Here is a 27,702-nt window from a genome sequence, read left to right on the forward strand (position 1 = left end):
GGAAAGTAAAATAGTATTTAACATGTGCATAATATGTTTTAACTAAAGCAAACTGTTGGTCTGGAAATATTGTTATAAATACCTCAACCCAATGATCACTACTGGCCAATACAAGCTCCATTTCCCCAAAAACCTTAATTCCATGTTTGGAAGACACAGCATGAAATAAACTTCAGCTCAGCTCATTATTCCATATATAACAGGCAAAATCCATCTGTCCATTACATACATCAACAAAGTCTTTATGTGTTCCACTGATAACAGATCTAGAATTTCCAAAGATTCTGCTAAACTAAGCAGTGTGCTCACAGCTTGGCAGGCCACAAACAAGCTTCCTAGGAAAACAAAACAGGAATAAATTGTATATTAATCCATATTTTGTGAATACTGTTTTGAGAAGTGCTTTGAAACCTCAAATTAAAACATATTACACAAATTGCAAAACACTGGGTGCTTTCACATGTAATGTTAAAGCACAGTTTAGTGCTACATGCAATGAACTGAACAAGCTGCAATGAACCTGAGCAGAGCATCAAGCTGCTGCAGGGGACTTCTGCAGAGATCAAAGAATGCCAGTTTGTCATGTTGTATGAACCAGGAATCCAGGCTCACAGCAACCTCTCTTTTCAGAAAAGCCAGTCTCATAACCCATGGTATGCTTCTTTTGAAACTGATCAGAAAGCTGATGTGAACCAGGATTAGGTTCTATTTGAAAGAGAACCTAATCTCCGAAGGAGGAGGGGAGGGGAAAGTGGAGCAGATACATCCAACATTTTCCTCAGGTTCACTGCAGCTTGTCCACATGGCACTAAACCATGGTTTAGCATTATGAGCTAACACAACCAGTATCATTTTAATGTGTCTTATAAAATCATCACCTTTTGAAATGAGAACAGTCATGTAAAGAACTGCAAACGTATGTGCTGGAAGTCAAAATGTTAACCTTCACAAATACTGTAGGTTTAAGGGGCAAAGGTCTCCCAATATGATTGGTCACGCATGCTGCTTTTCCTTTAGCCACATCCTAATTTTTACACGTCAATGTATGCCATAAACCTTTGTGCACACCTATGATCCATATTTGATTTTCCTACTATGGGTGTTCAACAATCTCAATACTATATTGAAATCAGTATCAAAGGAAGTCTAGTGCACTCCAGAAGAGAAACAAGGAACAGTATAAGAAAGTCTTCTCTTCACAGGAACATAGGAAGCTGCCTTACACAGACTCAGACCATTGGACAATCTACTTCAGTATGGTTGACAGACTGATAGGTGCTCTCCAAGTATCAAGCACAAGAAGGGGGTTATTCCCAGCCCTACCTGGAGGCGCTAAGGATTAAACATAGGAACCTTCTGCATGCAAAGCAGATGAGCTACCTCTGAGCTATGGCCCTGCCTACATGAACCTGCCCTCCCACTGCGTTAAAAATTAGAGGCCTTGCTTCGCATCCCATTGCCTTCAGAGGCTTGTCTGGCTGGGGCACCAGAGAGTATTTCTGTTGTGACACCTCATATTGTGGAGCTCCTGATGCGCCCCTTCCTCAATGGCCTTTTGGTGAGTTGCAGAAACATTATTTCACCAGGCGTTCAGCCTGGATTGAGTTTCTGTTCCCCTCTTACGAACTCTTTAAGCGGTTCTAAAATGTACCTTTTTATCTCTACTTTTTATTGTATTTTTGAATTTTAGATTATTTTGGATATTTAGGTACAGTTATTTTTGTAACGTGAAGAACCAGCCAGGATTTAAACGCCACAGTCCATTAATGGCAACTAGAGTTAAATACCGGGGGGGGGGAGAGAGAGATTAAAAAGTCCATATACTCTTTTAAATATTTCCTGTAAATGGGCAGTTCATTGTGCTGTTATATATTGGCAGATATCTTTTTTTCTGCCACTATTATACATTCCATCTCCAGTACAATTACCCATATTACATGTTTTTATCCACCTTTACAGAATAAGAGATTACTCTCAGCAACTGACCTTTGCAAGGTTGTCCTTTGTCAAGAGCAGTGAAGAGATACTCAGCAAAACTTTTAACTGCCGGCAGGATTTTTTCTTTGACAAGTGGTCTGCCAAATACAGAAATGCAAACTGAATTTATTGCTGCAGCCAAAGATGAAATCCAGAAAACACTAAGCAAATCATAATGAAGCAACAGCGAAACTGTTTTTTTGCTTACTCAGAAGCAAGCCTCAAGGCTCACTAAATTCAATGGAATTTACTCCCAAGCAAGTGTGTTTAAGTGCTGCCTAAGTGTTCCCTCCCCTCCCATTGTGCCTCAACCAGTGTGAAGCAGCTTCAAGACAACACAATCAAGGCCATGTGTCACTAAGAGCCAAAGTAGGCAAGACACCATCCATGCATAATTAGCAACTGTGTGATTTGCTTCTTTAAAGTAAATTGCAGACGTCTCTCTCTCTCACTTGAGAGGGAATTCACAGATCTTTGGGCTTAAAGTTGGGATTTATTTATTTAAAATATTTATATCTCACTTCTCCACATAAAAGATGGAGACAAACCAGAGCAAAAAGCATAAATCCTAAAGGCATACACAACAGCAGAACAAGAGATTAAAACAATTAAAACAAAAGCAATAAAATATTTAAAAAAACAACTTAGGAGAGCAGTCAAAGGTCTTTTCTAAACAAAAAAGCAGGGCTGGCCCTACCATAAACCTCCTCAAGTGGTAGATACTGAGGGGTGGAGAGCAGTGGCGAGGTGCTGGGAAACAGGGCTTTGTTTGCCAATTGGCCTGCCCTGCACCTCTCAAGATAGCCTGCTACTTTCAGGTACAGTGGATGATGCTGTCTTGTCAGCAGCATTCTGCTGCCAACCCAGTCAGCTTTTATACATAGAATCCTTTGACTCATACAGCAAAAAATCTTGAATCAGCCCTACCCTACAAAAAAAATTAAACAACCAAGGGAGAAGGCCAAAAAAGACAGGGAGTTTCAAAGCCTGGGTGTAGCAATGAAAAATAAGTTTGCTGCACCAGCTAACTGGCATTTACTTACCTACAGGTACCATTATGCTTAGCTGTAAATTCTATCCTCAGATTTATCTACTATTAGTATACTACACACAACATTTTCACAACTATTCAAGTGGTTAGGGGCTGTCTTCCCCCTCCCCTAAAAAACAAAACAAAACAAAAAAACAGCCACAACACTTCAGAATCATGCAACCCAAACAGGGTGTCATGGCAACAGAAACAACTTCATAAATGTCCTTGAACATTAATAGGATATGGAAATACAAATACAAACTTTTCATTGTTGCTTTTTGAATGTAAGTCTTTGACTTCAAGAGTTCATTTTTGTTAATCTTTTATCACACTTTAAATTGGCCTGACTGGAAATGTAATGCAAGTGTTGGAATTGCTTTTTAATATGTTTTTAAATCTTTTTTTAAAAACAATGTTTTTAACATTTTTTTTAAAAGATGTCTTGAAAGCTTTTTTAAAATAATGTTGTTAAAGATGTTTTGTTTTAATGTATTTTAAAGTCTGTTTTTATTATGTTTTAAAGTGTTTAGTGCTTTTGTTTGCTGACCTGGGCTCCTGCTGGGAGGAAGGGTGGCGTATAACTCAAATAATAAATAAATAAATAAGTGGACATTTAGGTCAGCAATATATTGAGGGGGGGGGAATGAAGCAGTGTGTGATCCAATAAATGCCCCTAGAACCTTTGCAACGTTACAGAGATTGTAACTATCGGACTCTTTCGTCTTTGGCACAGCCAGTTCAGTCGAGCAAAAGGTCCCGTGCCTGCATTATTGCCTCCATCACTACATTCTTCTACAAAATAAAAAAATTCTAGTCACAAAAAATTTTGATTTTTTAAGTCAGATGGAAGGAAGATATAAAGGTGTTTTTTTCCTAAATCATTTTGGCTTTCTATAGGGGCAGTTGCTTATTTCTGTATCCTCAAAGGTCACAGTAAACATAACCAGCTCCAGCATACTTGTTTGCTTTCAGAGACCACACAGCAAGGACACTACATGCAGTCTATTTTTATAAAGACAAGTTAGAAACAAGCTACATATTTACCTTATATGAGGAAGTACTACAAGAGCTGCCCAGGGCTTTGAAAGATCAGGCATGTTTCTGTTTTCTGGTATCTGAATGCAAGATAGAATGTAATCCAAAACTGTCTTTTGTTCTTTTTCTTCATTTCTTTTACTTTGTAACTGTCTTCTATTCGATCTGAAATGAAAAGTCAATCTGTACTGTAGCTGACAGTTGACGTAAGACTGCCTGCACCTTTCTCTTATAACAGGGACAGGAAACCAGAAGTTGCTGGACTACAGTTCCCATCACCCATGACCACTGGGCCATGCTAGCCAAGGGCAATGGAAGTTGGAGTCCACAACACAGGTTCCACATCCCTGCCCCCTGATATTTAACATTAGCTAAGTTTTAGTAAACCAAATAATGTTTTCAACCATTGTTCACTAAATACCTATTAATTCTCTCCATCAAAGAGACACTCCCTTCCAGTGTCCTTCCTCTGCCAACACAAAGGTTTCTCAAAAGAGCCTAAGAAATGTCCGATTTGTTACTTGCGAGCCTAGGACAAGTATGGGAAGCCTCTAACCCAAGGGGCTGAATGCAGACTTCCTGGCCCTCAGGGCCCTCCCCACACCACACTCCATCCCCAGCCCCCTCCTCCCAGGCCATGCCCCTCCTCAGCCCTGCTTTGCACCCTCCTTGAGTGTTTTGGCCTGGCTGAAAAGTGTCCTTGAGATCCAGTAATGCCTCTTGCTTACCTAGATGAGAGGAGTGTGTAAGTGTGTGTAAAAACTAGCCTGTTGTACAAAGGTAGCATTTATATTAGATGCCCTCTCCTACTTTTGTCTCTGGCCTCACCCATCACTGGCATGTGCCCCCACAGAAAGTTGCTGAAAAATGCTCCCCTCCCTGGTCTCAGCTCTTGAGATTTCTCAGTTACTGTAAACATTTTCTCTTTTCATTTTCCAATGAAAAAGAGAGGTTGCATAGTTTTCCATGCAAAATGGAGGTGTTGCCAACAGTTCCAACACAGTCATATCAGACACGAACCGCATCATTTCCTCTTATGAGAACCAAGCTGATGAGGTTATTCCAAAATAAGTTGCCTCTGAATCGTGGCCTGGGATTGCAAGCTTGACCTTACTGAAAACAATCATGGTTCTATCAGTTATTTGCAGATCGCTTATACCGATTCTTAAAAGGGAGATAGATGAGCCACCAACCATTAGAATAAGGTTCTCAGCCTTACCCTGAGATGTTACGGATTGAACCTGGGACCTTCTGCATGCAAAGCCGATGCTCTACCATTGAGCTACAGCTCTTCCCCAGAGGAAAGGCAAAGGTGCCATAGCATCTGCCTTGCATAAAGAAGATTCCAGGTTCCATCCCAGGTATCACCAGGTAGGGTTGATAATGTCCCCTGCCTGAAACCCCAGAGAGCCTCGGGTTACTCAGTGTAGGCAATACAGTCTGGCTCCATATAAGAAAGTTTCCTATGTTCTTCTAAGGCATGTTCTTCTTCATGGTACAGCTAAATCCATACAGAGAAATGAAGCAATTTTTCTGAGTTTTACAATTGCTCCCCACACCAACTAAACTTGCTTGACCAACACCTCAGCAACACTACACCAAAAACATGCTTACAAATACAAGTCAGAGGCAACCGCTCGGTCACATACCCTTTAGCTGATTCCATAAAAACAAGGGGATACTTCTCAAATGCCATTGAACCAATAGTGGGAGGTTCTGCTTTCTCAAGAATCAGTTTAGCCAAAACTGCCAAGGCCTCCTCCTGAACTAGAGCATCATCTCCACAAATACAGTGCTCAATATACTCAAGGAGACTGGGAAGAAATTGCTGAAAAGAACAATACAATTTCAGTTCAGAGAAGACTGGTAGTAAAGCCAACAGATGCAGTGGCAGATATATTTCAATGTAAATAAAATAAATAAATCTCCTTGCTTGGAGGGATATGTTTAGACTTCTATGTCAGACTCCAACATTCTCAAACACAGGTTTAAGATCTTCACAACATCCATATTCGTCCTCAACCCTTCCCTTCAACAAACCCTTCCATATCCTCCCTTCTCTGTATCACATTGCCTCTGTGATAATGCTAATTTCTAACCCTTAAGATGCAATTCCCAAGCTGATTAAAGAATGATAAATACTGCACCTACCCTTTCAAATTGTTCCATCAGAAACATAACTTTAGAAAAATCCAAAAGAGAACGCCTTTCAAATCCACCTTGGAAGATCTATTAAAAAGCAAATGAAAAGTAAACTGGCACAATAAAGGTCTAGTCCAGTCTCAATGTGATTGCTTCCAAGAACAATGGGAAATTCTGATTCCAAACCATAATTTGCAAAATCTTGCTTGTTCCCAAAAGAAATCAAGACAAGAATCTCCTCTGCTTCATACCAGTGATGTCCTTCCAACATTGACTGCATTGTCATTCACAAAAAACATCACTTATCACACAAAATTACGAACATGCATGCCATTTTAAATCCAGCTGTCAGTGCTTGTGTACACGAACCCATCTGTGACAATATAAAGTTGCCTTGCACTCAGACATTGTGCTCAATAACATCTACTCCAACTAGAAGGTCTCAGGCAGACCTCTTATCCAGCCCTGCTATTAAAGTCTCTTAAGTGGAGATGCAGGGATACTCTGCTACTGAGCTATGACCTTCCCCACCAAATCTGTGCATAGCAGGTTGCAAGAACAGATCTAGAGCAAAATCTAACACATTTGCCTGGGGTGTTAAGCAGGAGGATAGCTTTCTTAAGACACAGACACAGATTAGACATAGACATAGCTTTTTGCCATAAACATGGCTTTCTGCTAGTATTTCCATCCCAGCATTTCACCTGCCCTGGTGTTTATGCCCAGCTGCATCAGCTTATGTTAGCTGCCAGAAGAAGGAACATCTGTTCCTTCCTCCAGCAGTTTGTATGTTGTCAGTGAGCCTGTTTGCATATATTCACTCATTGAAAAGGGCAATGAATAAATCAGGTCTTGCAAACCAGGTGCTCAAAAGTAGAATATGGTTGTTAAAAAAAAAAAGGATATGATCAATCACATTCATAATAATTTAACTGAGTCTAGCCTAACATTATGTTACCTTTTCAATAGTTCCTTTGACCAAAGAATCAGGCAATAAGACATTCTCATCAAGAAACAGAACAGAAATAACGTTGAACAGGGTATCACAACAAGGTCTCGAGAGGTCAGGTATTTCTGTCAGTTTTGTTAATGTCTGTGGAATGAAAGAATAAAGAAGAGCTAAAAATATATTATGAAATTTAGATGGAAAACCATGTTTATGTCTGAAGCCATGAATGTTGAAGCTTTTGGTCGTTTGCTTAAATGAAATCTCTGACTTACAGGTCTAGTTAGAAGCCACCTGTATCTATCTATTTTAAAATGTATATCCTGTCTATTTCACCAAAGAGACTCACGGCAGTTAACAGACAGTAATAAAAACAGAACAAAACAGACATAATCCCTAAAAAACCCACAGTGTACATTCAAAATAAACTAACAATGTCCAACTTATTTAAAATCTTCCAGCAGCACAAAAGTAATGTAAGAACTGAGATGACAAAAAGTGCACAGTAAACCAAAGGCTTTTGCAAAAGGCCAGGTCTTCTTCAACTATCTAAAACAATATAGTGATGGGGCCCAAGACCACAGCTGATATTCCATCACATTTGGAGTCATACCTATCCCTAAATCTTTTTGGTGCCACATTCCCCCTGCAATGAAACATGCTTCCTTCTTGAACAATATCTCTGATATAGCACAACAATATAACAATAGAATTGGTGTTATAGTAAGAAAAGTGAACCTAGGTCTACAGAATTCTTACCAAGCTACTGAAAATGACTAATAAACATTCTTACCTACATCTCCTCTACCATTAGACCTAATCCCTTGACATATAGCCTGAATGATAAAGCCAACCAATGCTTCTTGTTTTGCTTACACCTTGCTTTGTACCCACTCTCATGTCAGATGCCTCATGTCAGATGCACATGATCTGTTCCAGCATAGGAAATTGTTTTACTGACCTTACAAACTTCTTCAGGCTGTGCAATTTTGGAGCCTTGTGCATGCTCTGCTACAGTCAAATATACTTGTAACACCCTCTCAATCTGTTCAGAAGCTTCACAGCAGTTGTCTTTAGTTATCTTTAGCTGCAGTTTGAGTATGGATTCCTGTTTTTTTTAAAAAAAGATTTTGCACCCAAAGGTCAGACATCTCCATTGGTTAAAAAAACTAGACAAAAAGATATCTGAGGACCATGCAGTTCAGTGATTTGCAACCTTATCCCCCCTCCCCCCCTTGCTCGGTGCACATAAATTGGACTTCATCAAGAATGGACAGCACAATATGAAAGCAGTATCTTGTATCTTGGACAAAATAAACTTTTTGGTCGTTGTTTACAATTATAAGCAGCTTTTAAATTTGTTGTTAAGATGTGTGTGTGTGTGTGTGTATCTTACATACCGGAAGACTGTCTTAAACTAATATCATCCCCTGCCACACACCACCATAATTCTTGGGCTGAGAAATGGCAGAACCCCTTTTACTCCTATTAATTACAACTCACTTGCAGGCATCTGAAAAAGACATCAAAATGTTCTTTGTAAATGAATCCAGCAGCTGACTTTGCCATATGTTTGAAAGCTTTGCCAACAGAGTTCCAGGGGAGTGTAACTTCTGATTCCGTAACCGGCCCCATCTTTTTCAGAATTAATGTTATAGCCTGTTGGGAGGAAATTACGTGTACCTTTAATGTTACAAAAACTGTCTACATTAAAATATTTTTCATTCTCAAACTCTGATCATAAATTCATTTACTTAGAAATGTGCTTACAGTTGCTGCTTCAGAAAATGACTTACAGCTTTAAAGGGATTACAGCATTACAGCAATTTGATTATTTATACAAGTTTATCACTACACAACTAGGACATTTTTCCACCTAAAAAGTTACATATATAGGCATTCCACTTATGGAAACCATGTCAAATATTGACAGAGCACTACAGATCAAAATAAAATCCTGAAAGTCTACTTGAAATGTGTGAAACGTACTATCTGTCTCCAGTAAAAAACAATGTTAAGATAAAGGACCTAGATCAATTATCCACTGAAAAAAGTTAAAAGTAACTCCATAATTTTCCATTTTCTTCATACACTTGGAATATTTACCATTTCAGCACAGGAATGAAACATGTTTCTAACACCTTTGCACATCTCAAAAATCAACTTTCCCACACCTTCCTCTTTTTCTGGGTGCTTTCCCAGGTCGAGGAACATTAAGTTTAAAAGAGCATTTTGGTCCGAAATCTACAAAGCAAAATACAAAGGGTGAAAATGTATTTTAAATTCATGCATACCACACGGAAAGGCAATTAAAAATTCCCAGTAATACTCTTATCTCTGCAATTAATATTCCTAATTTTATACTGGAACAACAGTGTACATAAATTAACTGGCAAAAGCAGAATTACACATACATTTCCCATCCTTCCTCTTAGGAGCTTGGAGTGACTTTTGATGTCACCAACAACCTACCAAGTAGGTCAGGCCAAGAGGCAAGGCTGGTTCATACGTTATCCCCACAACCACAAATGATGCTGAGAAGAAGAGCTGAGAGGACACTCAACTCATACAGTTAGGTCTTTGTAAGCAGAACTGTCCATGTTGTGGGGATTGATGATAACCATGCTGCAGAAACCATATGTTCCTCAGTATGGCTATTATCAACTGGAACATGTGGACAGCTCTTTACCCAAACAACTAATAGTACAAGGTAGGAGCTCATACACCTTAGCTCCCTAGTGGCACCCAGATTGCTGGAATAAAATATAAACCAGCCCACAGTGACTTGCCCATGGCCATTCACTGGCCAGCCTAAAATGTCCTTCAGCTTAGATAGCATCTTGACAACAATAAGTTAAGGTGTGCACTACATCAAGGAGAAAATGGAAAAGCAAGAAGTGCAAGAAGCTTATTTACAAGCTGGTCATCAGATTTCCAAATACATTTCAAACATCTGTATTCTTCAGAGGAAATAGCTCAGCTTTTGACCAGTAAACTCATGCCAAAAAACCTACTCTCTATATAGTGTAACTGGGAACTGCATCAGTTACTAAGAACATTACAGTTACACTGTTCTGTAATGCTTGAAGAAAAGAATCCTACCTAAGTGACTTCTGCAAAGCTGAACCCTAAATGAAAATTGGGCACTATAAGCAAGTCTCAGATTGGGACATCCAGCATAACTAATCCTGGTTGTTGTTTTTTACAAGTGTTAACTACTCTTTATTTTGACATAATATTTTTCCCTCTCTACCCCCCCCCCATGTTTCATAGTAACACTTGGAAAACAACTCCTTCAAGACCTGTGAGACCAGAAATGAAGTAGTATTTTTCCTACATCCAAAAGATAGTAACTTAATGCAATTCAATTTGGGGCTGGATGATTCACCCATCCTTACAACATGTGAAGAAGGTCATCACAGAGCTGGTTTAGCCTAGTGGCTAAGTGCATAAGTTAGAAATCCTGGTTGAGGCATGAATGCATGAGATGGACTTAAGACAAAAAAAACAACCTCCAAGCCTCACCCTCCTTAGCCCTACTCTGCAGTGTGAGAGATAATAATGATCAGATGGCTGCAAGGATTAATGACATCACATATCAGAATCAAGCTTAACATAGGAAAAACAGAGCTTTATAAATACTAAATATTATGGGTTGTATCCAGCTATGTTCTTCTACTGACAGAAGGCTCTTTGATCCAGCAAAAAGGGGAGGCAATTTTAACTTATTCTCCCTTCCCTCTGCAGTCATCTGTGCCCCCCCATATATTCCAGAGTGTTGTGTGCAACAGAATGGAGGGTGCCATGGGGGGTTGCAGAAAAAAGAGAGAATTTGCACTCATAGAAGTTTGACTAAAGAGCCTTTCATCAGCAGAGAGACACAACTGGATCTCTGTATAATTAAATGACTCCTATTTTATAGGCTGGTAGCAGAGGCTGAGGTTACCAAATTGCCCAACAAACCTTTGGCTAAAACGAGAGCTGAACTTATTTCTCCCAGAACACTTTGTCCCAAGGTATGAGGAGCCATAGCTCAGCGACAGAGCAAAATCTCCTACATTCAATCCCTGGCAACTCCAGTTAAAAAAAAGGTCAGGTAGCAGGTGATGGGAAAGACCCCAGAGAGTTGCTGCCAATTAAAGTGGACAACTCCAGCTTGACAGACTAATGGCCTCACTCACTGACCCTATTCATGATCACAGCAAACGATAGTTAAAGGCTTACCACAACTGCACCTTTCTGACCTGTTTGTCTCCTCCATGCTAGCACACAGAGACAGGAAACAAACAAATGGCTTAGCAATGTGTCAAACCAAGGGTTATGGCTTGTTTCGTTCCCAAAAAACTACAATCTGTAGCAAAGGTTTGTTCTTGCTTACTAATCAAGGTTTTGTTGGGAGTGAAACAATCCACAATCCCTGGTTTGGATATAATGGTAAGTATAATGGTAAGAGATCATGGTTTATTGCTTCTATTAGGGGAGAAGACAAACAGCCCAGAAAGAAGTGCTCATGGTTTACTGTGACATGCAAAGTGGGCCAGTATAAGGGAGCTTCATAGGTTCACTGAGGTCAGAGCTTGGAAAAGTTACTTTTTTGAACTACAACTCCCATCAGCCCCAGCTAGCATGGCCACTAGATTGGGCTGATGGGAGTTGTAGTTCCAAAAAATAACTTTTCCAAGCTCTGACTGAGGTACATGAATGACAAGACATTTCCTTAAAGCAAGAGATGCCTAACAACACTTTGTATTATGTCAAATACGGAGCTATAGTAGTCAACTTGAGATGAAAAGAAGGCACTCTCTTTCACATTCTTCCTGTCCCCCTCCCACCCCACATCACCTACCTTCCTCATCAGAAAGGTGAAGCTTTCTGCTGCAAAATTCCTGATGTGCTGTTTGCGGTGGGCTAACAAGGTGCTGTACAAGCTGTAAATACAACATTCAAACATAGGAATGTAAAACTAAAACCACACAGGAGCAATTCATTTCTTGGATTATGCTTCCTGGAATCCATCATCTCTAACGCAAAGCAAATATCTTAACACAAATTTATAATGATTTAATCATGGTCACAGCTCAGTGGCAGAGCATATATTTTGCATGCAGATGCAGCTCACGTTCAGTCTTTGGCATCTCCAGGCAGGACTGGGAAAGACCTCTGTCTGCAGCCCTGGAGAGCTATTGCTGCTGCTAGATAGACCAATGGTTTGACTCATATAAGGCAGCTGCCTGTGTTCCTAGGAGCATGGTTAACCATGGAATGTATTATTTTAGTTTATTATAGGCATTTATATACTGCTAGATAACCATGTTCTCAGGGCTGCTTACAAGAATAAAAGCAAATAAAAAAAGACATACATTAAAACAGGTCAACAATTGAACATATAAAAGCAGCATAAAAACAAAGTGGCAAAGATAGATCGATTATAAAGCTAGAGTAGCCTTGAGAATTCAAAGAGGGAGTCACTAATATTATTTCTACTTGTGTATTTTTTTGGAGGGGGACTTTAAAATATTCTACTGTCCCTTAATTCAGACTGATAGATTTTGAACTTAAAATACAATGTAGATGTATGTATTGAGACAAGAGGCATCTGTAAGCAAAGTATCCTGGAGATGGGGCCAACTTAGTATCTCTCAGTTCCTACTGATACATGCCTCCAAACTAAAACATGTTTCACAAGTTGCACATGTTAAATGATGACAAACTGCAAAGCTTGCAATTGTTGCTGACAATAACCTCACACAATATATTCCCTTAGTAATTTGCGTCACAGGTCCACACTCTTTATACTATGCTGACAATATCTCATAAGGATACCTGTGGGAAGGCTATGGATTTGAACAGTTGAGATGAGGACTTTGCAGATGATACCACAGAAAACAGCACAGCACAGGAGTTGACTAATCATTTACTAGACACCCAGTAGGGCTTAAGATTCACAAGCAAATGGTTTCTTGAATATTCATGGGTACAAGAAGCAACAGGAGCAATACATCATTAAACAGATGCTTAAATAAAAGGCCTGATACTGTGACTGAAAAATCCATGACCAAATAACCCTGGTTCTTGTGCAATGAAAAACTAAGTTCTGCAATCTGCACTCACTGGGCAAATTAAACAAACTTGCATAGTTAATTCTGTTAGTCGTAAGAGTCAAGGCTTGGATTCTTAAGGTACTAGATTTTGGGCCCAGTACCAAATTTGGTGCTTCTCCAAAATCACAGAATATACAGAGCTCTGAATACACACCAGTATTAAACATGATTGATGCTTTTGCTTTCCTTACCACGCTGCCAATTTATGTACCATTTTCATTTTAGTAAACGTATGAAGGGGAAAGGAATTACTGCCGTTGTGTGTCCACAGAATCAGAGCCACTAGCTATCCCACTGATTGTAAGAATCATAACTGAAAGGGACAAAAAGACCATCTACCCAATTCCCAAAGTGTGCAAATAATGTGGTTACTAAGACTTGTGTAATGGCATTATTCATATGATTGTCATGGGCCTCAACAGGAACCTTTGGCAAGATTGGGAGGATGAAGAATGGGTTGCAGATTTTGGGGAAATCCTAGGTGAGGCACTTTCTGAACCTTCTGGTAGCTCCGTGTCTAGTGAAGTTAATGCTATCAGTCACCTCTCCTGCCCCCCTTCCCATCTCTGATGATTGAGGAGAAATCCTCCCTGACACGTAGCCCAGACCTAGTCAATGAGCAGAGCCAGGTCAGAGTGATAAGGGGAGTTCAGAGGAAGAGCTAACAATCTCACCAAGATTACACTGGCTGGAGAAAAGATGTTTTCAATTAGACAGATTTCTTTCTGCTCCTAGAAGGAGATCCCATCTTGCAGCACAAGCTAGAAAATGCCAGAGTAACTAATACCAGTAGAGTGCCCGCCCACCTCTATTATATTCAGAGGCTGGATGTGATAAGGTCATTACGACAAAGTCTACTGTTGCCTCCATATGCCTAGCCTGTTCCTGTTCTGTATCCTGAGATGTGTCTAGTCTGTTCCTGTTCTGTATCATGCCTAGAATGCCTGATGCTGCTTTCCTCTACTGACTTCTAGAATAAAGCTTCATGGCAAATCCAGTCTCAAGTCCCGAGTCTGCTTCTCTGATTGGGAGCTAGGTCAATGAATACAGTTAGATCAAGAAAGCTTACCCATAAATACTGGACATGTCCTTCACCATTAGCCTCCATAAGTATTTGTAAAGGTAAGAAAGACAGGTGAAAGCCCATTCTAGCAACTCCGTGTCCTGAGTATCCAACAGTTTTGTAATGGACAGAAAAAAGTCTTGAAAATGAGGATAGAAATCTGTCTGGAGATCACGAGCCAGCTGTACCACTAAGCTGTATTGAGAAACATAAAGCAGGAAAATGTCAATGATTCATAAGCACATGCATCCAACAGTTGTTACAAATAACTCTGGGGAAAATCTTGGTGTCCCATTGTTGGCTCACATTTGAACATAGGTATATATTTTATTAATATATATTAATAGGGCCTGGGGCAGAGAAACAGCAAATTGCTCAAAGCCACTAATGGAACAAAAAGAACAAATAGTTTTGTTCTTTTCGCTACTGCTGACTAATGTGACTACCCTTCTGGAAATTGCTAATGGACCAAAGTGCTGAACATGGATTTGAACCCAGATTTACCAGTGCAATCCTCCATTTGAAATGGAAATGAAATGGACTGCCTTCAAGTCAATTCCAACTTATGGCAACCCTATGAATAGGGTTTTCATGGTAAGCGGTATTCAGAGGTGGTTTACCATTGCCTTTCTCTGAGAATGAGAGGCAATGACTGGCCCAAGGTCACTCCGTGAACTTCATTGCTGTGTGGGGATTTGACCCCTGGTCTCCCAAGTCGTAATCCAACACTCTAACCACTAAGTCACACTGGCTCACATTTAATCTAGAGACAACAAAGTGATGTAGGACCTCAGGCATGTATTTGTTGTTGTTATGTGCCTTCAAGTCGATCATGACTTATGGCGACCCTATGAATCAGCGACCTCCAAGAGCATCTGTTGTGAACCACCCGGTTCAGATCTTGTAAGTTCAGGTCTGTGGCTTCCTTTATGGAATCAATCCATCTCTTGTTTGGTCTTCCTCTTTTTCTACTCCCTTCTGTTTTTCCCTGCATTATTGTCTTTTCTAGGGAATCATGTCTTCTCATGATGTGTTCAAACTATGATAACCTCAGTTTCATCATTTTAGCTTCAAGTGATAGTTCTGGTTTAATTTGTTCTAACACCCAATTATTTGTCTTTTTTGCAGCAGTCCATGGAATGCACAAAGTTCTCCTCCAACATCACATTTCAAATGAGTTGATTTTTCTCTCATCCACTTTTTTCACTGTCCCACATCCATACATGGAGATCGGGAATACCATGGTCTGAATGATCCTGATTTTAGTGTTCAGTGATGCATCTTTGCATTTGAGGACCTTTTCTAGTTTTCTCCCCAGTCCTAGCCTTCTTCTGATTTCTTGACTATTGTCTCCATTTTGGTTAATGTATATTATGTACAAAGTCTTGGAAATGCAACAATGTAAGCGCAGCCAGGTGTCCCTATGTGTTATACAAAGAGACTATGGTGTGTATTTGTGACTGAAAACTTACAATGTTTTATTTTAAACACTGTTATTTAAAATATACCATGAAATGTCCAAACTGCCATTTTGGCACTATTTGTGTAGATATGTTCTAACAAAATTATTTTTAAAGTAATCTGTACAATTAAAAACACTGGGTGATATTCAATGCTAGTCCTACTCTGAGTACACTCACTGAAGTTAACAGACATGACTAACAGATTCATCGATTTCAATGCGTCTATTCAAAGGATCAATAAGCAGCACTTTAGGTTACTAAAAATGAAAAGCTCCAAGTACCATGAAGGCAGTATTTCTTCTTCCTTTAGGGATGAAAGACAAAAATGTACCATTGGCCTTGTTTTTTATACACAGAAAACTCAGAAAGTGTATTTTAGACTTACTCCAAAAGGGGTTGAAAAGCAAGACTGTTTTTCACTTGTAGGTGGGTTTTCAAGCTCTCCACAATGTCATTCTGATAGTACACTAGCTGGTTGAAAGACTGGCATTTGTTGACTACCTGTCTGTAGAATGTCACTGTGTAAAATAAGAAGTAAAGAAAAAAAATCTTAATGTTTTCATGTAATTTCAGAGACAGTATATTTTTGAGTTCAATGGGACATATGCCCAGGTAAGTGTATATGGCATTGCAGGCTACCTTGATGGTTTTTTGCTGTTTTTTAAAAAACACTTTCTGCCTGGGTAAGAGCACAGGAAGAGTGACCATCATACATTACACCTTACCTCCTGCTCTTGTTCAAATTACAAACCTCCCAACTTTAAAGGCTCAAAGTTAGCAGGTGATGAAAAACATACAACCATGGAGCACACTCCAAGCATACAAGACCCATTAATAGGGACATTCCCGCACAATTTTGCAGGGCTCCAGAGCCACCAGCAGCCAGCATGGCTGGCTTGCATGACAAAAATGCTATTCAAACACAAACCAGGAAGTTACACCTTTCTGAGAAAGAACTTGCCTCATGTGGAGATTGAGAAGTGGTTCAAATGATTTCTATGCCAATCTCTCTCTCTCTCTCACACACACACACACACACATTATTGTAGGCAAACAAACGATTAACTCTGGCAAAGCTTGTGGCTAGAAGACCGGACAGGTTACATTAGAAAATTCTTGTTCCACAAGGAAGAAAAACAAAAATGTTTGAGAAACAAGAAGAAACCACAGCTGAAATATGAAAGAATAGGGGCGCTATTAGCAGCTTTCTGGCTCCCAGCCCTCACTTTCCCACTACTAGAAAACGCAAAGCCACAGCTGCAAATAAAGTAGACTGACTAGCACAGCTCATTACCAGCTAAAACCCAATGCTGCATTTGGGGTAAATTTTCAGGGTCATCCTACAAATAAGTGCCACTGTGGTAGGCAAAATTAAAAAAGAGCCTATGGGTCCCTCCAGATGTTCTTTTTAACGCACATACATAATTATTTATGCTCATGATATTTTGGGGGCAGTCATATGCGATCCCACTTTCAATACTATTTGCACCTACAAAGGTTTTGCTGCTGTCAAGCTGCTTCATTTCCAATCAATGCATATCCTGTAACCTCCTGCTGAAATCCTATAACTTTTCATACCACAGATGTTCTGGGGGTTTTTGTTCCACTTTTGTTGTGCTATAACCCTTCCAGACAACATTAACATAGCAGCATTGTGGAAATATCATAGAACTAATAAAGCAGAATCTATCACAAATGCACTATTATTTTTTAATATATTTTATTAAAATTTATTAATCTAAATATATTTATTGGGATTTTTGTAATAAGCAAGTAAAAAACAACAAATAACAATAAAGATCACAAGGTTTCAGTGTTACATTTCAATTAATCAAGAGAAAAAGGATGGGACTAATGCATTATTGTGTCAAGAACATGTTGCCCAATACATCTGCAATAAACTATTTGTCTGGAGGGGCTCTTTGTCAGCCCAGTGAGAGGGATAAACTGCAAGACAAATGCAGCATGCCACGGAATAGTAGGGTTGGAAGGGCCAATGAAGCCATCAAGTCCAAACCCCCTGCTCAGTGCAGGAATCCAACTTGACGCATACCCGACAGGTTGTTATCCAGCTGCCCACTGAATGCCTCCAGAGTTGAACAGCCCAACACCTCCCTAGGTAATTGTTGTACTGCTGCTAGGAAGTTCTTCCTAATGTTCAGTCAAACTCTGGCTTCCTATAATTTGAGCCCCATTATTCCATGTCCTGCACTCTGGGATGATAGAGAAGAGATCATGTCCCTCCTCTGTGTGGCAACCTTTCAAGTACTTGAAGAGTGCTATCATATCTCCCATCAATCTTCTCTTCTCAACGGTTAATATGCCAGTTCTTTTAGTCTCTCCTCTTATCATGATGTGCTGCTTATTAAGGTGTTCCCTCACTATAAAAAGTTAACAAAGGACTATCAAGTACACAGCATTCCATCAGCGTTGTGAGTATAGTGCTGCCCAAAACAGCTTTAGCAAATCATGCCCAGGCAGGTTCCCATCTCTCTTCCCCGACCAGTTCTGTACCATGCTGTGCCACTGAGGTGCACCTACTGCCCATGTAGCAGGGCTGGCTTATCCTGCTACACTGGTACAATGCCATTAATTGTCCCCCAATGTTACAAGTCATGATACTGCACTGATGCAACAGTCACTGGGCTCCACCTGAAACACTTATTGGTAGCACACAGCTCATGGGATTAGGCTAGTGAAGATTTACTGTTGTTTATATTAATGTTAAGTTCCACTATGTAATATAACACACTCCACTTGGTGATTTACACAGAAGTAAGCAAGTTATTTGGTGGGAAACTTCCACAACACATCCTACGAACTGTAGCCCCGCACATCACGGCTTATCCATCTGATGCACTCCATGTTCAAAATGTGTACATAATGCTACCTGTTTTATTAATTGATAGATTCCATGCAAACCCTTAGTCTCAAAATACATTTCCAACAGAACAGCAACACCTTTGCACAACAAGCACACCAAAATATGAATGCAAAATATTTTGGAAAAAAGATATACCAAAGTGGCGAGTAAGGTTCAGCTCTCTCCATTTCTCGAGTCCTTCATGAAAATATGTTTCAACCTCCTAGGAAAATCAAGAATGTACATTAGTCAATGTGTATACATAATGAAGTAGTTCAGGCTTAATTCTCCAAAGAATGGTTAAGCAAAAAGACTTTGTAGGATGGCCCAATATTTATGAGGTATGAAGCACAAATGAATTATTAAATGTTTGTGCAAATTTTATTCAAGTCTTTGCAAAACCAGAGCAGTTGCCTAGAAATAATTATAACATTTGAAAATGACAAAAAATGCAAATATGCCAATTATTATGTGGTTTATAATCACATATTACAATCAGATGGCCATGATCCAACAGCAATGGAGCAGAAAGGAGAGGCTGTGCAGACAAGGTATCTTGCTATAGCTTCTCTGGATTAGAAATGAGGTCTGCAAATAACATTTCAACGTATGAAACCAGTCATGCACACACACAAAAATGGGGTAAGAGACCTGTCCACGACTGTACCACTTGAAGCTGCAAATGGGTGATTGTATGTTTGAATGCTGTCCCCAAGATGGAAGATATTTTTGAATGCTCAAATCATTTCACTCACTACTGGGAGGAAGGGCGGGATACAAATCTAATAAATAAATATTGCCTAGTTGCAATCTTTACAACCACCCTGTAAGGTAAGCTGGTATTATTACCCCATTACAGGTGGTGGAACAGGGCAAGGCTGAGAGACAGCAACTTGTCTAAAGCCACCTAGCAATTTCATGGTGGAGGAAAGACTCTAATCAGGGATTTCTCAAGTCACAACTCAGCCTCTGAACCTATATGTTACATGCAGCGCTCACAGAGAAAGATAGCAAGTCAAGAAAAAAGCTAATCTCCACTATTTGTATAAACTGGCTCCTTATTTAAGCACACATACTTCCAAAGTCTCATGTGTATTTACTGTTACACATTGCAAACAGTCCAAAAAATGTTAACAAGATGCCTTACAGAAGAAATGAAGTATGCATTTATGTTTTTCCTGAATGTCCAATTTTCTTTTCCCATATCCAAAAACAATACAAGCTTGACTTAGAAAATCAAAGTGTCTACAACTTATATGTACAGATTAGAAGCTATTGATTATTTTCCTACTACATGAGACACTATGCAAAGTCACATAAAAATAGGATCTGCATATGTAGAACAGTTCTGCTGCTGGTCTGTCTTAGCAACTGAGTTGTTTGGATGCCACAAATACAGCAAATGGCTTATGGACAAGACAAGAGCAAGCTACAATGGGTTGCATCCAAGAAAGTCCTTGTGTGAATGGGACAACTTCATTGTGAGCTTGGCCTTGCTCCCATGACTCTCAAGACATTCATGGAGAGATTAATGAATACAAAAACAGAACATACATTGTTGATTTTGAAAAGGACAATATTTATTGTAGTATTGGAAGGCCAACAGTCTGAACTCAGAGGTGAACTTAATCACCTCACAGAAATGGCATAACAAAAGATGTGGTGATATTCCCCCTATACAATGGGGGGGGGGACACAAGGATGTAAGAGAGAAAAGAATGAAGCTAAGGAGATGTTCTTGGACAAACACTTCAGCATGTACACAGGATAATGAAGAGGACCAGACCACTAAGTGTGATTCGAAATACTGGCTTTCTAGAGCAATCATATTGCTTTTGTGGGTGCCTAAAACACTGATACAGCAAATATATTTGCGCCATAACTCAACTGTGCCAATCCTTATGCTGATCATAAAAGTCTAAATGTTAACAGAACCAGTATAGGTTGGGGAGGGGTGGCAGCAACCACAGCAAAAACAAAACAAAACAGTGATGTTAATTGCAAACCACACAACAGGTACCTTTTATTAAGGACTACCTGTTTCATCCTGTAGCTGAGCTCCCAGCTTCTCAACACCCACATCCACCACTGAGTAAGAAGACACCAGCAAGTGCCCTAATAGATCTTTACTTAAATCGTTATAAAGCAAAACAACTACATCGGCCTTACCTCAGCATAGCTCCCTGTTCTGTCAATGCGATGAATAATGTCAATATTTACATTGCTTAATCGTTCAGTGAAGGTGAGAAACTGTAAGAGAAACAAAGAAATGGTTTTGCTTTTCTATTATATTTGGGATATCAGGTTTAAAAGGAAGTTGTCAAAGATTATGGGTAAAAGTTTATATGGTCCCTTTAAAGACATTTGGCACATATTGGCACAGTGCTCATGAGACAACATGGCCTATAGAATTAAATTGAAACAAGCTCTTCTGGGACTGACAAGATATCTGAAATCAGAAAATTTAATCTAATTTTCTGTATTGTGGCAGAATCTTCCATATTCAAAGTTAAGAATTATCTGCAGTTTACAGTGTGCTGGAAGCACAAAAGACACACCACATATAAGTCTGGGATAAAAACTTGCACCATTCCACAAATACGACATTTCTGAACCGAGGGGAAGTCACTGGACAAGGAAGGAAGATGATTGAATGCGCTAGGCCCCCTCTCCTCACTGGATCGTCACCTTGTAGTGGTGAGTGGGCTTGTGTGTTCCAATGAACCCTATGAGAGATGCCGTCGGGAGTCATGTACTCCCAGCAAGGTCACCCATGGCGGTAAGGTTAAGGGAGAGGAATCGAGACAAAGAACGATCCAAGAATGTCCTCAACGGCAGAGCAGGCAGAGGATAACAATGTACATGTTGCAATGGCTGTGAAGGCGGATGAAGGCTGCAGCAGATAAAAGACTTCCAATCGTTGTGGTATCCATGCCATTGAATCACAGCCTTTTTCTGTCAATACTGTGTTGATCGTCGTGCACCAATCTCCCCACATAAAACAAATTCACGCGCAGGCGTCTTCCAACCAAAACAAAACAAAAGCCCCATGGCGATTGGCGAATGGCGACAGGGGCAGGACTGTGAAATCCGGAAGCCCCTAGTTATGGACTGGCACATGGGCGGTGGACCCACTGTTAAAGACCTTACCCTGGAAGACAATCTTACTCGGCCATGAGTGATCACTAATGATTGGGCACTAGGCCCCCATCCTCACTGCCTTCCATGTGTTTCCCAGTGACTATCTGCAGCAGGAAAACCTTCTGTGATTGCAAGGCTCCCACACTTTTTGAAACCCTGATTTTCCAGGGTTTCAAAATGCAAGTAAGCCTCCAAAAATATGGAAGGCTTTCCCACTGAAGACAGGCGCCAGGAAACACACGGGGTGGGTGGGTGTAGAACTAGCATACTTGTGCATGCTCTCTCCTCCTATGTTGATTTAAACTTTTTCAGAACACTTGAATAGGAATTCTGACTTGCCACAATATAGAAATCAGTTGTGCAGTCAGAAACTCTTCTGTCCAGAACAGCCTAGCTATTTATTTCAATAAAGGAGCTCATTTCTGCACTAGGGATTCCAAGCACATAAGGCCAGCTTTCTTTGTGGAATGAATAGTGATTCCTATTCATATATACATCTGTGATTTAAAATATAATTACTAGGGTTTATACCTCACCCTTCAGTAAAATACCCTATTTATCTGGACTGGCCCACCTCAGTGCACATCTATTATTTCTCCTCGTAGGAAAAGAACATTTATAATCTTAACATTCAATCCATGCTCCTGATGGGGGGTTAGAGCTCTGACATCAAAGAAACTCTCGTCGTGTCCACTAAAAGCACAGGCTGTTTGGGATCTGGTGGCGGTGGTAGCTGACGCAAGGCCCAAAACAGGGCGTTTTGCTCGTGGATCTGTGGCCAGCCCAGCTTTGCCCTCTTCCCATCCCTGAAACACCTCATTTCAGGGATATCCACCAGTTACTGCCAGCAAGGATACCACTGACAGTAGTTTCTGCCCACCCACGGGTTAGGTAGGTGCAGCTGGGAGATCTGCAGGAACAAAGCTCCTCCCCCTGGTAGCAGAGACTGGCATAGCTGGGCAGAGGGAGACCTCCATCTCATTCAAATCCCCTCAAGTGTGGTAGATCAGGGGTCTGGAATGCTCTGCCCTTCCACTTAACTGTGTTCAGGATCAAACTACTAACATTAAAATTTTGCATGCAAGGGTGAAATTCAGCAAATCAGTCAACAATCCAAAGAAGGAAATGTCAGCATTAGGCTTCTTTTTTAGGCTTATATATTTTAAAACACTGAGTGATCAGTGTTCTAATAGATAAGGAATACATTTTGTCCTTGCACACTGGACAGTTTTTGTCTCTTCAGAGATCCAGTTAATTATATGCATTGTGCATATGTTTAAAGAACAAGATAAAAGGCCACTCAGTAAAACAAACAGAAGTTTTATTTATTTATTACTACATTTATATCCCACCTGTCCTCCAAGGAGCTCAAGGTGGCATTCATGGCTCGCCCCCTCCTCCATTTTATCCTCACAACAATTCTATGAGGTAGATTAGGCTGAGAGCCTGTGACCCGCCCTAGGTCAGCCAGTGCACTTCAAGGCCCAGCGGGGATTTGAACCCTGGTCTCCCAGGTCCCATACCAACACTCCACTACACCACACAAGTAGAATATTTTAAGTTAGGTTTTTAGCATTACCTAGACATCTTGTAAACTTACGCTACTCAAAAACAGAACACCGACAGCTTCACTGGTGTTTAGTTCGAAGTTGAGATACAAATACTATGCACTTAGTTACTATTTTGGGTTGCTTTGGGCAGTAGCAGCAGTTCGCAGGAAGCAAAAAGCTGTGAGGGTCTCCTACTTGTTTGATACAGAACCAGTCAGGTCCTTTCACTTTTTAGAAAAATTGATGTGTAAGTGGGTATCAAATACACTATTTCGCAAGCTCGAAAAGCCTTTAACCCAAACCGCCGAGCTAAACTGAGTTCTCCGATTCCCCGTCCCCCTATCTTACCCTGTACGTGTTGTCAGACTTGTGAGAGGACGATTTGGTCTTCATGTCTCCCTGAATCAGCAACAAACTACCGTTCGATTGATGGAGATGCAATATTTTAAAACTATCTACTTTAAGTCCGAACAATTTCCCAAAATGACACACATTACTACACGTGCGGCACTATTAGCTGGGAGCTGCCATCTTGGCTAAAGGATTCTGGGATGCGGCTGTCACGTGAGTCGTAAAAAAAAGGAAAGAGGATTAGACCATAAGAACTGGGACGGTGGAGGAGTCTGATGCTGTTATAATGAGAGAATACTGCTGGGATCAAGCAGCTGTAAAATAAAGGGTGGTGGGCTGAAACGGACAAAAAAAAAAAAGGCGAACCAACCAAGCTGTTTGCTGCCGTATATACTTTCCCAACAATCTACCAGTCTTAGTCTCGCGTATTTTGTATTTCTTGTACTTTCACGAATGTCTTCTAGTTAGGGGGAGGTTTATATCATTTTCTTAGATCAGTCATCTCTATGCTGGAAAATCTAAAGTCTGATCGTATTAGGAGACGTATGGTATTATCTAGTTTGCCACGTTTTTGAAGTCCGATCTTAATAACTCTCAGAGCTTGGAAAAGTTACTGAACTACAACTCCCATCTGCCCAATCCAGTGGCCATGATGGCTGGGGCTGATGGGAGTTGTAGTTCAAAAAAGTAACTTTTCCAAGCTCTGATCACTCTGCCGGTTCAGTTCTAGTAAAGTTCATGAATTTCCTGCTAAGTATGCTTAAGATTGCGACATTACCCGCATGCTTTACTACGTTTTTTTTTTTTAAAACTTCTAATGATTCTTGCTCTTCCACTATCACTACCTTAAGTTTCCTTTTAAAGAACGAACTGGAAATAAGAAAATTGAATTATTAAACAGTTGGAGATTGCCTGCGCTTGCTCACGCTGTCTGACTCAGCTACTGCATAGGATTGTTAGGAGAATGACATTTGTGGGGAGGGGAAAATACGCATGTAGCCTGAGATCCTTGAAGGAAGTATGACAATTAAAAAAAAATTGACTGCACATTAAATGGGCCACAATTCAAAGTGCTGGTACGTACCTTTAAAGTCCGTTACCATGTGGGACCCACCAACATAAGATAAGCTTTGGAGGCCATGTCCCCAGGTGCCCTCACCATCTGCGATGAAGCAGGGCCTTCTTGGTGATGATACCCTAATAGTGTATTCTGAAGCAAAAGAAAATATTTGTTTTTCCAGGCCTGTTAACTATATTAATCCCAGATGTGGCTATTTTTGTGCTATTTTTAGCTGCTGTTTAATTGTATTGCTTACAAACACAAGAACAAATGCCAAGCTAGTGAGGGGAAGAGAAGGACTTGATAAACATTTAATAAATAACAATAACTACATTTGGCTATAGGGAGATAGCAGAGTTGTTAATCTCCCCCCACCCATATACTTGTGTATACTGATAGAGGGGGCTGGGGGAGATGAAAAGTGTCACAACACCTTAGATATCATCTTTTTAATTGTGCCACAAGCAGAATGCTCCTGCCTCTTTATACATATTTCCTTTTTCTTTCATCTTTTATTTTGAGTTTTTCTGAGATAACACCCCCACATTAGCCAGGAGCTCCAATCAACACACACAATCTGGTTGCCATGATTGGTTATACAGTTTTCTGGAATCCTATACTCCCTCCAACTGTTTGGGTGGATTGGAGGAGGAGGCTGTCATTTTGAGTGCCTCATTTACTTCAGTGGGCATGCTTTAACTATACTACTTTTGCAGGCACCACATTACAGTGTTGTCAGGATGGGAGCCGACCTTGAGTGAGCCTGGAATTCTTTTCCACTTCTTCCCCATCACACCTGTAGTCAATCCAGTCTCCCACCCCCTTGCGCTGCTGGTATCATGTCAACAGTAAGGATGCAGTAAGTGTGACCAAGGCTGCAGCAATATAACTGCCTGTGCTGTTATAGCTTTGGCCTCCACAACTGCAAAGGAATGGGAGCAATCTTATTCCCACCTATCATGTGTAAGATGAGGACAGTTTCATGCTGTTAGTGGACATACAATTACTTCTGTAGAGCAACCAGAGCAACTCTTTCTTGCTGTACAGTGCCACTATTTCAAATCCTGCTTCTGTAACTTATGGCTAATTTTAAATGTAGTAAAGGAGAAAAATAGACTCGCTATAGGGAAACCCTGCTTTCCTTTAAAAAAAGAAAATAGATTTTCCTCTAGTGCTGAAGAGAAAATAACAGACTGTACAAAGAAACGTAAGCATGCATTTTTGTTTGTTTTATTAACAGAAATATTCTTGAAGTCACGAGTATTATCCAACAGGTTCCCACAGCAGGTACATCAAAATATTTATATGTCTAGTGCAGTTACAGAGGTCAGCCCTCTGGGATCTACTTATAGTCTTTTCAGGATAGAGTCTAAGGTGCTATAAAAATCTGCAAAAATAATTTATCCAGAGACCATGCTAGGACACCAAAAATGAATATGTTCACAGGCTATGATTATAGAGTAATACCATCTCCAATTCTAAGCAATCATCTGAACTGGGCCATAGGAGCACAACTGGTGCCAAAAATGGCAGAAAGAATTCAAGTTTGTTAATGGAGAACTGGAAAATATAAAGCTCTATTTTTCTTAGGGAGGGTATACTTCTACCTGTTTCTATTCTGTTTAATCGCAAATGCAAAAGTGTCTTTAAAAAGAGCAAATATAGATTGCATTGACATCAAAGGATAGAAAGAATGGAAAACCACCAATGTCACCTAAAGAAATAAAAAATAATCTAATGCTGAGAATGGATGGTTCTAATTAGCTTCCTGGTGAACATTTAGATTAGGAATTAGTTTCCTGGTGAACATTTGTCAGCTCCTCAGCTTACATTAACTTGGAGTTAAAAAACTGGTTGAATCATACATTTGTTTTCGTAAAACAAAACCTTATACAAACAAGGATATAGTTTCTAAAGCCAAAAGGATAAAGTTCAGGTAGGTCTAACCAACTGGTCTTTCACCATTAAGGAGGGCATGAGCGAACTGAATGTAATGTTTGGTTGATTGTGTGTGTTGTTTTGAGCTTATCCACATGGGAGAATTACTTTGTACTAAAGACACTGTTTTTACCTCTGTTTTCTGTTTGCACTGTCCATAATTAGGGCCCCGTACCAGATGCAAACATGGTGTTTTCTATTCAGACTAAGGGGAAGGATTAATCACAGTTTCCTAATGACCACACCCTCTAATTTAACATTTCTGCTCTCTCTGGTTACTTGGCAACTAAGCATGCTTACTTACCAGTATGTTTCATTAAAAAAAACAACAACCCAGAAGTGCGATTATTTGTATTTTGGTACAATACAGCTGAAAATACAAACATTTTTGTATTATCTGGGCTCATCTACATGAAGGTTTAGTGTGTGTTTGGTGCTACTCACATCTTTTAATTCACATGGTTTGCATAATGTTACTGGCAAACAGAAGCTATCACACAGTTTTTCCTCTAAATCCGTACTAACCCAATCCTCTGATAATACGAAAAGGGAATGAAAAAACAACTTCACTCCATATCTCTAGTGCTTGCAGATGCTTTGCTCGAATGGTTTTAGGTGGGTGTGCCAATCGTTCCCCTCTCCATGCCCACTCCCTCCTCCTCCCTTTGTTCATTTTATTTCCTGTAGGCTAAAAAGCAACTTCTAGCTGCTCTCCCCTGTTCTGCTAGCCTTTTTTACGTTGCTGCAAATGGTGCCTTATTTTTCTTTCCCCCCCTAACTTATGCACAAAAGCATAACACTGCTCAAACAAAGAGTTGTATTTCTGCTGTATTATGCCAGTGAAAACACAAATAATCGCCCTTCCGGGTTTTTTTTTAAATTGAAACTTACTGGTAGAACAAACTGAGAATGCTTGGTTGCCAAGTAACCAGAGGGAGTGGAAATGTTAAATTAGAGGGCATGGACATTAGGAAACTGCGTGATTGGTCCTTTCCCTCAGTGTGAATATAAAACACCCTGTTTACAGCTGGCACTGAGC

The 27,702-nt window shown here is 40.1% G+C and overlaps 1 protein-coding gene across 2 annotated transcripts in view; it reads right to left on the reverse strand.

Annotated features, from left to right (window-relative positions):
• UTP20 (UTP20 small subunit processome component) overlaps window positions 1-23,888 on the reverse strand; it is a 106,840-nt gene extending 82,952 nt beyond the window's left edge. For both annotated transcript variants that reach the window (XM_061639473.1, XM_061639472.1), the window contains exons 1-15: window positions 23,663-23,888; window positions 20,793-20,873; window positions 18,780-18,846; window positions 16,146-16,278; window positions 14,304-14,492; window positions 11,980-12,061; window positions 9,240-9,377; window positions 8,637-8,792; window positions 8,095-8,241; window positions 7,146-7,280; window positions 6,197-6,274; window positions 5,695-5,873; window positions 4,055-4,210; window positions 1,987-2,075; window positions 230-335 (exon numbers count right to left, since the gene is read on the reverse strand). In XM_061639473.1, coding sequence (XP_061495457.1) covers window positions 230-335; window positions 1,987-2,075; window positions 4,055-4,210; window positions 5,695-5,873; window positions 6,197-6,274; window positions 7,146-7,280; window positions 8,095-8,241; window positions 8,637-8,792; window positions 9,240-9,377; window positions 11,980-12,061; window positions 14,304-14,492; window positions 16,146-16,278; window positions 18,780-18,846; window positions 20,793-20,873; window positions 23,663-23,707 — 1,781 coding nt within the window. In that variant the 5' untranslated portion in view covers window positions 23,708-23,888. The remainder of the gene's footprint in view (window positions 1-229; window positions 336-1,986; window positions 2,076-4,054; window positions 4,211-5,694; window positions 5,874-6,196; window positions 6,275-7,145; window positions 7,281-8,094; window positions 8,242-8,636; window positions 8,793-9,239; window positions 9,378-11,979; window positions 12,062-14,303; window positions 14,493-16,145; window positions 16,279-18,779; window positions 18,847-20,792; window positions 20,874-23,662) is intronic.
• Between the last annotated feature and the right edge of the window lie 3,814 nt (window positions 23,889-27,702).

The sequence above is a fragment of the Rhineura floridana genome, chromosome 8 (genome assembly GCF_030035675.1).
Source record: "Rhineura floridana isolate rRhiFlo1 chromosome 8, rRhiFlo1.hap2, whole genome shotgun sequence".
Lineage (NCBI taxonomy): Eukaryota > Metazoa > Chordata > Lepidosauria > Squamata > Rhineuridae > Rhineura > Rhineura floridana.